The sequence below is a fragment of the Hippoglossus hippoglossus genome, chromosome 15 (assembly GCF_009819705.1).
Source record: "Hippoglossus hippoglossus isolate fHipHip1 chromosome 15, fHipHip1.pri, whole genome shotgun sequence".
NCBI lineage: Eukaryota > Metazoa > Chordata > Actinopteri > Pleuronectiformes > Pleuronectidae > Hippoglossus > Hippoglossus hippoglossus.
Window position 1 is genome coordinate 4,292,186 of NC_047165.1, and position 14,366 is coordinate 4,306,551.

The window sequence follows — 14,366 nt, forward strand, 5'->3', positions numbered from 1 at the left end:
ACACCGATTTAATACCAGACCCGACTGGAGGTCAAGGTAAACCTGGAGGTAATGTATGCATGGGGTCAGCTGACCTCGATTTATTAGAAACGCAATTGATTTGAGGGATGGATTCACATAATGATCAGCATCACCAGTGTCTCTACTGGAGACCGTTTACTGATCCTACGTACGTGAAAAGTAAGAAAACACGTGAAAATCAATACAATTTCTAATGTAGCGGAGAACACAACTATACACACACACACACACACACACACACACACTCCAAACTATTCCAAATTGGTAATTTTCTAATTCCACAATGATCTTGTGGTGGAAGTAGATCGTCTCCTCTGCAGTTGGTTGCATTGTTACAGAAAATACTACGAACGAGAAACAGCGATGGTGGAAAGTAAAAGCCGGGATTTGTTTTCCTGGAGCAAACGATGAGATGGAACTGTTACTGGAAGGAGGTGTTAGCGAAGAACCAATCAGCAAGGGAAGGGGGGCGTCTGTGTCATTTGCGTCTTTGACTGTGCGTTATGTGGAAGAGCAAATACATTACAATCATCTTGCAGAATCTATAACTGCTACAGCCTCATGCTGCAGTAGAATCAACAGTCACAAACAACTTTATTTGAACTTATAAATCTCTGAGAAGTGAATGTGCATTTTGAATTGGGACACAGTCACTGTGCACGTTTCTTCAGGTCTTCATGTGTGTTAACATTTTCCAAACTGAAAGTTACTGAAACTGATCCAGAATCAGTCAGAATATGTCTTGTTTAATTCAGTCTGTCAACAGCAACTATTTGATTTGATCAAAGCTTGTTGGCCTTATAGGACCAATTAATCCACTTGAGATAGGCGTCCGGACAGAGTGCCTGTCAACAAACATCAGGCGTCCTGGACTGAAGCAGGATCGAGGTCTAATGAACGGCCTGAGGACGTGAACGCTGCCGACTGCTGATTGCTGCTGTACGACCACTTTGAGCTCGGAATCTGCTACAAGATTCACTCTGTGTTTTTTCCTCCGACTCGTGCCGTCTACCACTAATTGTCCTTTAATTGGGATTGTGAGGCTGTCAGTAAATATCGGAGCCGCTCTCCTTTGGCCTGACTAAGCTTTCCCAGCAGCCCTCGGGGCAGCAGGCTGCGACGACTGCAGCCTGACTGGTGTGAGGCTGATAATTCCACTGACTGCTGGTCTCTCCAGCAGAAGTGACGGGGCACTTGGTGGCCGTCCCTAATTAGACGTCCCCTTGTAGCTGACTGTGATGGAGTATGACAGCGGTTTATTAAAGCGTTGTCCTGGTGATGCCTGCTCATAAATGCAAGCCTGACTGGGGGCAAACTCATTAAATAGCAAAGTTGCTTTTCCATCAATTGACTGGTGGTTCAATATGACAGCGTTAACTCAACCAGAGCATCACTCCCCGTGCTGCGTCCTCAGACGAGGAACACTGCTGTCAATAGCTGAACGCTCACATTTATCAGCCTGATGAAAACATTTCATCAAATTCAGTTTCTGACGGCTGCTTGTTAATGTGAAGAAGAACAACTTTCTGTGTGGGATGTGACTTTACTCTGTATAACTCTATGTTACATTATGTTAAAATGACAGACGACAGACGTAAGATGTTTGGCTTAAATGATAAAGCTGATATTGAAATCCTACTGACAAAAAAAAAACTGTGGGGATTAACAGGATTAAAAGTAGTTTATGTCTCTGTGATGAAGGGAAACACATACAGCAAAATAACAGAATAGAACAGAATAGAATGCCTCATTGGTTTTTGCATTGATAGTTGTATTTATGTTTTTGTTATTTATAGTTATTTCTATTAAAGTAACTGGAAAATAGAAAAATATCAAACTTTTCTGTATCATAACGACATCTTTAGAATCATTGCCAATTGTTAATATCAGCTGATGGAACGAGTTGGACATTTTTCACTCCCTCATATCTGTGTCTGAGCCCAATATCCATATTGTTTGGGCTCTAATAAATGTAAATAATGAAGATAAAAAAGATGACATAGATGCAGTGGTAAGCACATGACTTTTATACAGAATTATATAAAATAAAAGTGGAATATAAAACGTACCTATTGCACCAACCAGTTCCTGGACTTAAACCAGGATACTTTTGTAAATTGTTATTTGAGTTTAAGCTCAGTTGTTTGATTCGGATAAAATCTTTTCTAGAAGTGTGGGTCTAAATGGAACTATAGCGCCTCCCAGAGGACAGGAGTGGTTGGCTGTGCGTGATGTGTCCTTTATTATGTTTGTGGCCTAATATGCATCAGGTCCAGAGTATGATCTGGACTTAAGGAAAAGTGTTTCCATTGCATTTGGCCAACAAATGTCTTTATTGCCATGAATAAGGGACGTTGATTTCTTAGAAAAATACTGACATGCTAAATGTAGCATGTGTGATCCCTCGCTCTGAAACATCTGACGCTTCTGACTGTCCACACTAGAAGTCATGAGTCTGCTTCACATCTGACTTTGACACTGCACCTCTATGCAAACAGCTCAAAGAAGAGAGAGAGAGAGAGTGTAGACTACTAAACGTGAGATTCAGAGCAGATGTCCAAGGTGCTGGACTTATTACATTCAGCTGTTCAACCGCGAGTGGTTGTTTGGTTTCTATAATGGCCTTTTATTCACCTTAAGAAGAGTCTGTGCCGGGTGCTTAACCTCTATCCACGGACTCCAGGTACCCTGAGTGTTTAGTGTGAGGTTTGCTTCTCTGGAGGCAGACGAGCAGTTAGATGCTGCCACGTGAACGGAATACATCTGAGGAGCAGGCTGGGAGATGTAACTTTCAAAGTGTCCTATTCTAAACACTGAGTACGGCTGCGTTACTCCAGGGGCCTTCTCCGAGAAGTCGTGACCTTCTGAAGAGTAAAGCCGAGTCGACTGAGCCTGCACCTCCTCCCCCCTGACAGTCCACAGAGCGTTCATAATACCATCATCACAAGCTGCCGTCCCCGGACAGAGAGACAAGTGGCAACGTTCTTCAAAACTTTGTGGGCTCTGAAGGTCTGTGTTCTGATCCTGGAAATATCCAGCTCCTAAAGCCGTTTTTAGCTTTACTGGCCTTTACGACATCTTGCAACCACAGACATCAGAAACATGGAAACTTTAACAAACATCACCGTGATAAGAACTACCGATAAATCTTTAAGAAACATTTACTTGACGTCGACTTTTTAGTTTGGCCCATGTCCCATCTGCTAACATGGAGGAGCGAGGTTTATGGCCTATACTGCAGCCAGCCACCAGGGGGAAACTAAGACACTTTGGCTTCACTTATGATGGCGTGTCCATCTTTAAATGGCCTAATGTCTATATGATCTCAACATGCCTGCTACCATAACAGACACCATGCTTGCTAGCATGCTAGTTAATGGTATAACTGCCTGGTGAGCTAATGAGCTGACTAGCTAGCCAACAACCTAGCTTAAAAGTTGCTACTAGCTAGCATATACTTTTATTAAATCCATAAAAACACCAACACATACAAAATATATAATGACCAAAGCAAAGCTAGTCATGTAGCTAGCAAGCTAACTCAATCCTTAGCTGATAGTGGCCAAATATGATTTCCCATTAAGATATTAGCTTGCCACTAGGGGGCGGTTCGGATGATTTGGCTTCACTTTTAAACAGCGGCCATCTTCTTTTACAGTCGATGATCTCAACGTGCGAACAAGCTGCGTTTGATGTTAGCCAACTACATAACATTATTTGTACAGTTTATATTAGCTATGTCCTCCAGGCTCAGGTAAAAGGAGGATAAACGTCCTGATTGTGTTGTTGTTGTTAGGTCCTTACAAATAAAAGGATTTTTTTTAATTCATGGTTTCAACATGTGGTGCAGAATCTTCAGTAAAGACAACACTGCCTCTCCCATCTTTGTATTCATCCATCACCTTCTGTCCAATGATATTTAAGGTTAATATTGACCTCAGCTGTAATCGTGGCTGCTTTCCGAAAAGTACAAGCAAATGGCTTTTAAATCAGTAATTTATCCACACACGCTCTGTGTGTGTGTTTGAGTGTGTGTAAGGGAGGATGGTATGTGCATCCATGTGTGTGGGTCTGAGTGTGATTGCTCTTGTTCAAACAAAGCTAGGCCCATTTCACCGACAGCAGAAAAGATAATGTCACATTAATGACGGAACATAATGTAGTCAAATACATGGGAAACACACACACACACTAACGCACAGTGCAGCTGACGTGGAGGGAGCCGTGCACCCACAGACCTTAAGAGCCATTAAAACATAAAACATGTGCTTTTACATTTCTGTCTCCGTGTGCATGTGCAATTATCTAAAGCCCTTTCACAACACTGGGTATACGGGCACTGGTGCCATCTACTGCCTCCAAAGTGGACAGGGTGAAAACAATCATTTTATAATTTGAGGTGTTTCAACCTAAAAAATCAAACGTGTCAAAGGCCGGAGTAAACTGGACTCTTGTTGTTATGCTAACAAAAATAAACACACAGTTAAAGTGTCCATATTTGGGCAATTTACAGGTTCTTAATTTAAATTTACAGGGCCTGCTGGAATATATTTACAAACTGTTATGTTCAAAATATTTTTTGTAAGGTAGGAACCACAGACTTTATACAAAAAGTGAAGCCAAAGCATTGTGATAGCCCCCTGGTGGCTGGCTGCGGTATTGGTTGTAAACCCAACCACACCCATGTCAGTATATTAGACATGGACCAAAATAAAGAGGTCACAAATACACATTCTCAAAAGTGGTTTCTGCTAGTTTCATGTTTCTGATAAATTTCGATAATTAGTTACTTGTGATTGGTGGATTGCGTGTCTCGGTAAGACGACAGTACCGTGATTGCTACTGCACACGAAAGTGGGAATGCATCGGCCATATAATTTCTTTCACTGACTGACGACAGATTTCTCTTGATTAACTCTCTGATTCTGCGCCTTACAGGAGTATATAAAAGTATAATTTCAAAATAAAAGCCGTGCAGCGGTAGAGCTGAATCCATGTCATGATCTCAGAACAGAAATGAATCTCGTGATCAAACACATATTTGAGGTGACCGGTGCAACCCGTGCTTGACTCCTCTGATTACTGCATCATTCAGAGCGTCCATCATTCAAACGGTGACAGCCTGACTCACGTTGGAGGAATATCCACAGTGACAGGACCTGGACTTCAGTTATGATGTTAAAAGCTACGTCGGCAGGTTATAAATTGAACGGTTGCATCTATTTGTGTACGTGTGTGTGTGTTCGTGAGAGAGATGCAGGGTGAGCGAACATGTGCCACGAAACATCTGTTTTCACTTTCCTCCTTCGACTGCCCTTTAAAGGGAAAACGAGAAATTTGTTGCAAATGAGCTGAAGTCAGTGTGATCGCTGCTCTGGAAGCAGGTAAACAACGTCCTCTTTCACTCCGCTACCTGCTGTAACACACAGTTTTAGTTTGTTTTCACTGTTTTACAGAAAAAAACATAATAAAGACATGATATTGTTATTAGTGAAGTAAGATCTAAGGTGGCAGGTTGTGGAACGCTAGAAAGAAAGTGGCTTAACATAATAATCTGATTTACATCCTGTCTGTACGTACTGTGGATATTTATGACTTTAGACTGTGACCACAATCTTTAGAATCAGACTATGTTCATAATCATGTTGTAAAATTGTCTAACGATATTTGTTAGATGTTAGTATTTCATGACATCGTGCCATAATCAGTGTGTTTGGATGGTTGTTGTTGTGTCCTGAAGCAAAAAGGAGCTGAAAATGCTAACAGGCCGGCAGGGGACGAAAGAGTTCACTCATTTACTGCAAACACACAAATACAGATACAGAATAAATAAATAATGATGGGTATTAATCCTCTGAAACCCCCAAATACAAATATTACTAAGTGCAATACTTTTGTAGATACAATGAATTGTGTTCATCTGTCTGCCGAGTCGTCCAAGAGCGTTGCTAGGACCAACATTTTCTGTCCGTTTATGTTGCTTCAAGTAAACTCGAAACCCTAAAGGTCGGGAGGAGCAGTGTCCACACCGCCTGCTGTCAGGGAACCTTCTTCGGATGCACACATAAGAAACATGGGGCATGGATTCGCACTGTATGCACACATTACCTCTGTGTGTGTGTGTGTGTGTGTGTGTGTGTGTGTGTGTGTGTGTGTGTGTGTGTGTGTGTGTGTGTGTGTGTGTGTGTGTGTGTGTGTGTGTGTGTGTGTGTGTGTGTGTGTGTGGTGCAGGATTACTTACAATAACATGTTCCTCTGAGGGGGTTGCCAAGGTAACGGTTCTCTGAGTCACATCTGGAACGACAGAGGAAAGGAGACATGGGCGGAAAGTGGAAAAATAAATAAGAGAGAAAGAATAAAAAGACATTAACATTCAACACAAGCTGAGTTTTTTTACAGAATTGTATTTTTGGAATAAAGCCTGTGTGTGTGTGTGTGTGTGTGTGTGTGTGTGTGTGTGTGTGTGTGTGTGTGTGTGTGTGTGTGTGTGTGTGTGTGTGTGTGTGTGTGTGTGTGTGTGTCAGGTGGGCCCTTTGCTGCAGGTATTGTCTTTCCCCAACTCTCTACGAGGTGATTTCTTATGAAAGTCATAAGAAATCATTGTGGGTATAAAGAAATTAAGGGGAGAAAATCTCATCGTAAATTTTCTCTCTTTCAAATGTTGATTTCTTTCTTTATATTGACATTAGTCAGAGCTGGATACTGATGAATAAAACTTGCTTCTGACAGTGACAAGACCAAAACACTGACGTTTCATTCTAAACACAACAACATCCGTCACATGGATACTCTTAATAGAAAACAGTCAGACAAAAACAAGCAGTGTAAAAAACATTTCTCGGACCCTGTCAGTCACTGTCATCTTTTCATTTGCTTTCTATTTTTGACATTTCAGCCACTTCTCAGTTCTTCAGACGGAGGCTGAGCATCTTTTAGAGACGCTCACGCTCACTGATGGACAGTAATTGGCTGTGGTTGAAAGTTGTGACCTTTAGCTTCAGGGAGAGTCTCTGATGACCAGTGAGCTCCACCACAACACAATTAGCTTTTAAAAATTGATTTTCCAAGTACGAATCTAATGAATTTTTCAATATACATACATAACTGGCTTGCAGGGGTTTCAAAGGGCCGCGTGCACCGGGAACTTAAGGGCTCTTAAGAATAATGTAAATTTCAACACTCAGCAAATGTAATTAAAGAGAGAAACACCAGGGCTATAGTTTTTTTTTCTTCCAGTTATCATGGAGGAATGATGTGCATGGTTTAGAGCCAATTAAAGTGTCACGATGGACCTGACGTGTACCTGAGGTGGTTCACACACCAGATAGGAAATGATTGGCTGGAAGAGGAGAACAGAAGCCAGACTTCCACTTTGAGCCAAATGGGAGAGAAATGTTAAGAATGTGATGAGAGGGATGACGGAAATTATTATCATAATGTCAGAGCTTTTAACGTGTCTGTGAAGAACGTTTGCATCAGTGATGGCGTAATTTAAATCATAGTTTTCTATGTGTGTGTGTGTGTGTGTGTGTGTGTGTGTGTGTGTGTGTGTGTGTGTGTGTGTGTGTGTGTGTGTGTGTGTGTGTGTGTGTGTGTGTGTGTGCATGTGGAGCAGTTTAACAAGGAAAACAAAAAGTGTTGATTGACATTGCAACAGCTCGATGAAATTCTGGGAAAAATAAACACGTGCAAGTCTTTGACGAGCTTTTTTTTTTTAAACGGACGATAAATCATCCAGGCCACAAGTACCATGGAGGTAAAGGGGGCGGGGGGGGGGACAGAAAGAAGGAGGGATGGAGGTTGAGGAGAAAACACAAAGAGAACACAGAGGAAATGAATGACAAAAGGAAAGAGAGGAATAAGTGGACGAGACGCAGAGGGCAGGTGAGGTTTACAGCCCGAGTGTTTGTGAATTCCCTCTCAGCGCTGCAGCAGGTCACAGAGCAGCGCTGGATACTGAATATTTCATCCTTCTATAAAACCCCCGGCCAAGGACGATGTTTTAAACCACAGCCGAGCCTCCGCCCTCCGTCTGAAGTTTACAACATCGCTAAAACAAAGAGTCCAAAATAAGACCGTTTCACTTCAAGATATGAAAACCACTGATAAAGTTCCTTCCAGGAAGCTGAGTGTGGTTCCACGACACTTTAGTTCCGCAGCGCTTATTCTTATGTTTTGGCTTTGATACAGAAACAACAAATTAAAGAGCTGAAATCTATTTATTTTACCTCCAACAAAGATGATATGTTTGTTTTGTTGTTTGTTTGTTTGTAAGCAGATCCAAATAATCTAGATGCAGTGAATTTAAATGTGGCCAACTAGATAGTGTGAAATTTCCTGTTAGTACGATGTAGCTATTACTCCATCTATAGTGCAATGTTAAATCCAGCATGGCGAGCCACAGAGAACAGGGATGAGCTGCCTTAAGGAGGATAAACTGATGGGGGAGTGTTTTCTCTCACGGGGGAGACACAGCGACAACAAAGAGCGAGGGATGGACACTTAAGCTGCTTACGATCAACCTATTGGGGACAAGATGCGGGTCACACAGGACTGGACAACCTCATCCTCACTTAAAACACACTGGCAGTCAGCACACACACACACACACACACACACACAACACACACACACAAACACAAACAACCGCACACACATTAGCACACACACAACGACTAGATTGTGCAGTTGCTCTAAATCCACGCAAAGACGTAGGGACTGGAGATTAAAGGTCACAATGACATCATGTCTCCTGCTCGTGTGTGTGTGTGTGTTTTAACTGATGATATTAATATGAAATGTGACAAACAACATTAAACCCTGTTTTGCAAACATTCAAAATTACAAACCTTTATAAGCACAAACACAAACTCCACAGTCGAATACAGTAAGAAGATGCAAATTAGAAGTCAATTAGTGGAGTTTCTCTACAAACCGAGGAGTCCAATTAAAACAGCATCAACATAATCAAACTGTCAGACGAGGCAACGAGAGGGAGAACGGGGGGGGTGGGTGCTACATAAAGTGCAGTTTCACCACTAAAAGTAACACATGTTGAATTTTAAATTAATTATTCGTGAAAGTCGTAAATTAAAAGTGTAACTATGACCAGAGAGAAACAGCAGGATAACATCTGGTGAGCATCACACCGTGTTCCAGTAATCTTGACCTGTCACCTTCACACCCTGATCTACCTGTCTGTACAACAGCTGTTACTGTTCTGTGTGTGTGTGTGTGTGTGTGTGTGTGTGTGTGTGTGTGTGTGTGTGTGTGTGTGTGTGTGTGTGTGTGTGTGTGTGTGTGTGTGTGTGTGTGTGTGTGTGTATACACAGTACACACACATGCAAATAGATATGAATACAAGTCTGACTAAAAAACAACAACAACAAGGAAACCAAGTAATGGATTAGCCTGATGTTTGCGAAATATTAAACCAATTTAATTGGCTGGAGAGAAGAAGAAAAACTCAACTCTGCTGGAAGACAAGGAAAAAAGTTGGATTATCACAGTGGAAAATGAAAGGAAATAAAACAAGTTACAGATTTAAAAGCAAAACAGCTGCTTTACCTTAATGAGCCCCTTATTTCTGACGGAGCATTTAAACCTTGAAACAGAAAACACACACACACACACACACACACACACACACACACACACACACACACACACACACACACACACACACACACACACACACACACACCTGCTGCAGCCTGAGGGCGCTGCCATTTGCTCTCTGAGAGAAATTGCTCGTTCATATAACGACAAACACACAGGCCTGTATATGGCGCACCGTTCTGGAGTGACTCAACCAAAACAAACAGAGCTGTGACAGAGAGACATTTAAAGAGAGAGGAGGAGGAGGAGGAGGAGGAGGAGGAGGAGGAGGAGGAAGAGGAGGAGAGAAATCGAAGGTGAGAGCAGCTGCAGCAAACAGGCTTAGAGATGCAAAAGTGAACAAACACACAACGCTCAGCCTCCAGAATAATGAAATATTAGTGCGCGCTGAAAGGAAACCTCACGCTCACAAATCTGACACAAATATCAAGTGAACAGTGGAACTGAGGCTGTGCGGCCGATTCAACTTCAATTCAGGCTCAGCGGCGGCCGGGGGATTGTTCAAGATTTGCCAATATTTGACTGGCATATGCTAATGAGCCCTGAAGTGAAGTCGTGTTTCTTTTCATTATTCAGTCGTTCTCTGCAGAGCGATTACACACATTGTTCCAGATGACACAAGAGTTGTGTTAACAGGAAGCAGTTAATGCTTTGTTTTTTAAGTTTAATAGTTGTTTCTATAGTCGACAGCCATTTGTGTTTTCTGCGTCAATTTCAATTACACCTGTCAAATATTTTCCTGGAGCCATTTTTCATTGTGTTCTTGTTCCTTGCAGAAAAGTTGTGATCGATCAAATCGAAAAAATCCTGTCTATCTTTATATACAGTCTATGAGCTAAATACACTATTTCTATCACTTCCTCCTCGCAGCTGTTTGGAAAGTAAAGTTTTGCTGCAGCAGCTGTAACAGAAAAGCAGAATAGAACATTTTATATCTAAATTTGGAAATTATCAGAAAATCCATTTTTAACTATTTCAACACTCAATAATTCTTATGGACATCATTTGACTGCTTCTTACAAAGTGTTGCAATGATTAAAATATAAATTCTAAAATACTGTCAAATAAATTTTTTATAATAATGACACAGAATGTAATTTGAAAACTTGTCCGGGTCTTTGAGATGTAAACATCAGCCTGTGTTCGTCTGTGCAGGTTAAGTATTAGTAACATGTGTTTCAGTGCAACATGTCAACATGAGAGACACTGATCCCACTCGACAGGAAACATGTGGAAAGAGTCTGAGTGAGCGACGGCTCGGCCTCGGCTTGAGTCACGTCAATGTCCCGAGCGGAGCTGGAGTCACTGCAGGGTTGTTTAAGGTTAGTGAGAGGCAGCGAGGGGCAAAGGTCAAAGTTAAAAATATTCTCATCCGACTGGGTGTGTGTCTTTGTGTGTGTTTATCATATATCATTATCTAAACTTGACAATAATAATAATCACACAACCATTTTACCCAAAAAGTCAATTCACTTGCAGATAAAATGGAAACTTTTCTGCAAACATCACTGTTACTAATAAAACGATGTGTGAGTAAAGTAAGATAGTCAGGAAATATGAAATTCAATCATTCTTCATTATACATGTTGGCCCCATAGACTGTTTATAAACATGAACGACATGACAGCTCCCAAAAGTGAAGCAAAATAATCTTGATCGCCCCCTGGTGGCTGGCAGTAGTACTGGTCATAAACCCTGCCTCCTCCATATTGATTGATGGGACATGGACAAGTATTGCCTGATAAATTAAAGTTTATTTTGCTGCCCCACAGTTTATTAACCTGTTAATTGTATTTACTGTTTCCACCAGTAAATACAGGAGCAGTGTTTGAGCTGGACAACATCTACCTCGAATAAAGTGAACTGTGATACGAGAGAAAACGATTTCAGACTCTAAATAAACAGATTAACTGCGGAGCTGTAAAGTAATGGGAGCTTTTACAAGCACGAAGCAAAGTTAAGAGCATCGAACACACACACACGCTCAGTTACCTATAATCAATAACATCACAGTTTGAACAGGGACAACGACTCTGATGGCTTCAGCTTCTTCCTTCATTGTACTGTATGTACTGTACACACACACACACACACACACACACACACACACACACACACACACACACACACACACACACACACACACACACACACAGCGTCTCTGCTTTCTAGCCTCGCCTCCTAGATTTATCGATGCAGCAATTTTCAGGCTGTCTCTGTGGTGCGTCGCTCGGCCAAGCCATTTAGGATAGTGTACTGTACTGGCACAGTCAGGGGAAAACACACACACACTGAAAACACAAACACACACACACACACTGCATACACAAACACACAAACCTGTTCATCATTTTCTCTCCATATTTTTCTTCAACCTGTTACTTTAATCGAAAATGTAACTTTAGTTTAAAATCAACCCCTTAATTTAACGACCGATCATAAAACCGTCACTGTCAGATTTGGACACTAGTGAAAACATATAGGATTACTTTATATTAAATAGATCCCTTTCACCTAAATCTGACGCACTGGGACTTTGAGGTTTGTGGTGGTATACTCACAGCTGACACTGGTCTCCCTTGATGCCCTTGGTGGTGCAGAAGCACTTCCCCGTGTTGACGTGGCACACGTTGGCATGACTGTTACACTTACATGCTGCAGACAGACAGAAAGAGACAGAGAGGACGTGTTAGGGTTTTTTTTTAATCTATTGTGAGACAAGGCGGCAACATACAGCAACCGACAGCTTCTTAAGGAGAAGTAAAGGAAGGAAGGAGAAGTAGAACCAAGAGAAAAGGGTGAGGAAGCAGAAAAGAGGCAGATCACTCATCGTTCTCTCAGAGAAACAAAGCCGACTGTTGCTCTGAGTCGGAGATTCAGTGTTTTGCAGCAGGAGAAGTTTCTATTTCTTTGTCTTAGAATAAAACCAACAATATAGATTTACGTTTTGTTGGTGATGTCTTTATTCTGTGTGGAAATGGAGAAATCCTGGAAACGGGACGGTGTGAGTTAACATCCTGGTGAAATTTGGCTTTTGGAAGCTTTTTATCTTTGACAGTGTGGTTTTTCTTTAAAGCTGTGGTGATTGGTGCATCTAATCTTTTTAACTGTTTTATAATGAACGGCCGTGATGTGTCCGTCTGATTCACGTGGGAACCGGCCTGTAATTTAGACCCTAAATCACTTCTGCATGGGGCGACTGAGGGCGGAGACGAACAAGAACCTCGTCCTGCGTCCCTCCAAAGGAACTGACTTCGTGCTTTGATGTAATTCTTTCCAATTGGCACGGAGACAGGAGCTGTAATAAAACAGTGTTGTTCTCAGGTCAAGGTAAAGCCAAGGCACCGGCAGATAATGAGAGGAGAACAAACTCTCTCCTCCTCCTCCTCCTCCTCCTCCTCCTCCTCCTCCTCTGCCAGGGGAAGAGAAACTGATTCTACTGCTTACACAGAGTGAAACGAGGTAACAGACGTAAACACTGCTTTAAATATTTAGACACACGCAGCAAGAGGAAACCAAGGTTTGCAAGGTGGAGCATTTGAATTTCAACAGGCTAAAAGTGGAATGGATGTTTTTCAACTTGAAATCAGACGAGCCGACAACGGAGGAGGCGACAATAACATCGCAGAAATACAATTTCAGTCCATTACTTGAAATTACATTTACCCGTCGCACGGAAGGAAAACCTTCCCACAGATGCATATTGAAGTGTAATGGCTTCACAGATAAGAGGAAAAAGAGGCTTTTAAACCTGAGATAAAAGACAAATCACAGGTGTGTGAGTTCCTGCTCCGGGTCGGGCTGCGGTTCACACACAATTCATTTTGAAAACAGTCAGAGGCAAACAAAGGACAGAGTTTAGAGTAATTTTCCTCACGCAGAAAAAGACTGAGACGAGACTCGGAGACACAAAAAAGACAGAGGCAGAGAAGAAGGCGGCTGATTTCACTGAAGCTGCTCTCAGACCTGCACAGAAATGTAATTTTCCCTGGAATGTTCTGCATGAGAGAACACAAATGTCTGAGCGAGTGGACGCGTTGATGAGGTTTCTAACACGTGACGGACGTGAAACTGGAAGAACACAAATATCTCAGGATGAAGAAGAGGAGGAGCCGTACACGTAGAAGACGAAGACGTCAACTTGGAAAGACGAGGAGATTCCAGAGCTTTTGGTGATGAGGGCCCGACGCCGGTGTGGATGAGCTGTAAACAACAACACTGATCTTTCCACAGCTGAATTTATACGTCATGTCCAGCCTCCTGCTGCTCTACAGGCTCCGCCCCTCGCCTGGATGTTCCCCACGTGTTCCTGTTGTTGTGAACGAGTCGGACCCGGAACAATATCCTGCTGCTGCTTCACATGAGAAACACCAACTACAGAATATGCCTGCACCTACTTTTTCCAGAAAGAGAGTTCAAGTCTGAAAACCGTAAAGTCAAAGGCCTCATTGTGGGATAAATGAAAACACTCCATCAGAGACACAATCTCTAAACCAGTCGCTCTGTGAAAGAAGAAGTTAAATCTCAGAGTAGATTCTCAGAGAGAGAAACATAAACTCCCCCCCCCCTCTCTTCAAACAAACATGAAACCTCTGTATAAACACCATGCTGCTTCTATCCAGCGGAGAAGTCTCGGCACCGAGCAGCTCCCTGCTCTGCTCTCTGATGAACGTCGGGATATGAAGCTACTGCAGCGTTTCATCTGCAGTTACATACAGACAAGTTAC

The 14,366-nt window shown here is 42.2% G+C and overlaps 1 protein-coding gene across 2 annotated transcripts in view; it reads right to left on the reverse strand.

Annotated features, from left to right (window-relative positions):
• The window catches only part of atrnl1a (attractin-like 1a), a 177,626-nt gene that overhangs the window by 89,387 nt on the left and 73,873 nt on the right, over nucleotides 1–14,366 (reverse strand). For both annotated transcript variants that reach the window (XM_034609064.1, XM_034609063.1), the window contains 2 exons: nucleotides 12,201–12,294; nucleotides 6,263–6,315 (listed from right to left, as the gene is read on the reverse strand). In XM_034609064.1, coding sequence (XP_034464955.1) covers nucleotides 6,263–6,315; nucleotides 12,201–12,294 — 147 coding nt within the window. The remainder of the gene's footprint in view (nucleotides 1–6,262; nucleotides 6,316–12,200; nucleotides 12,295–14,366) is intronic.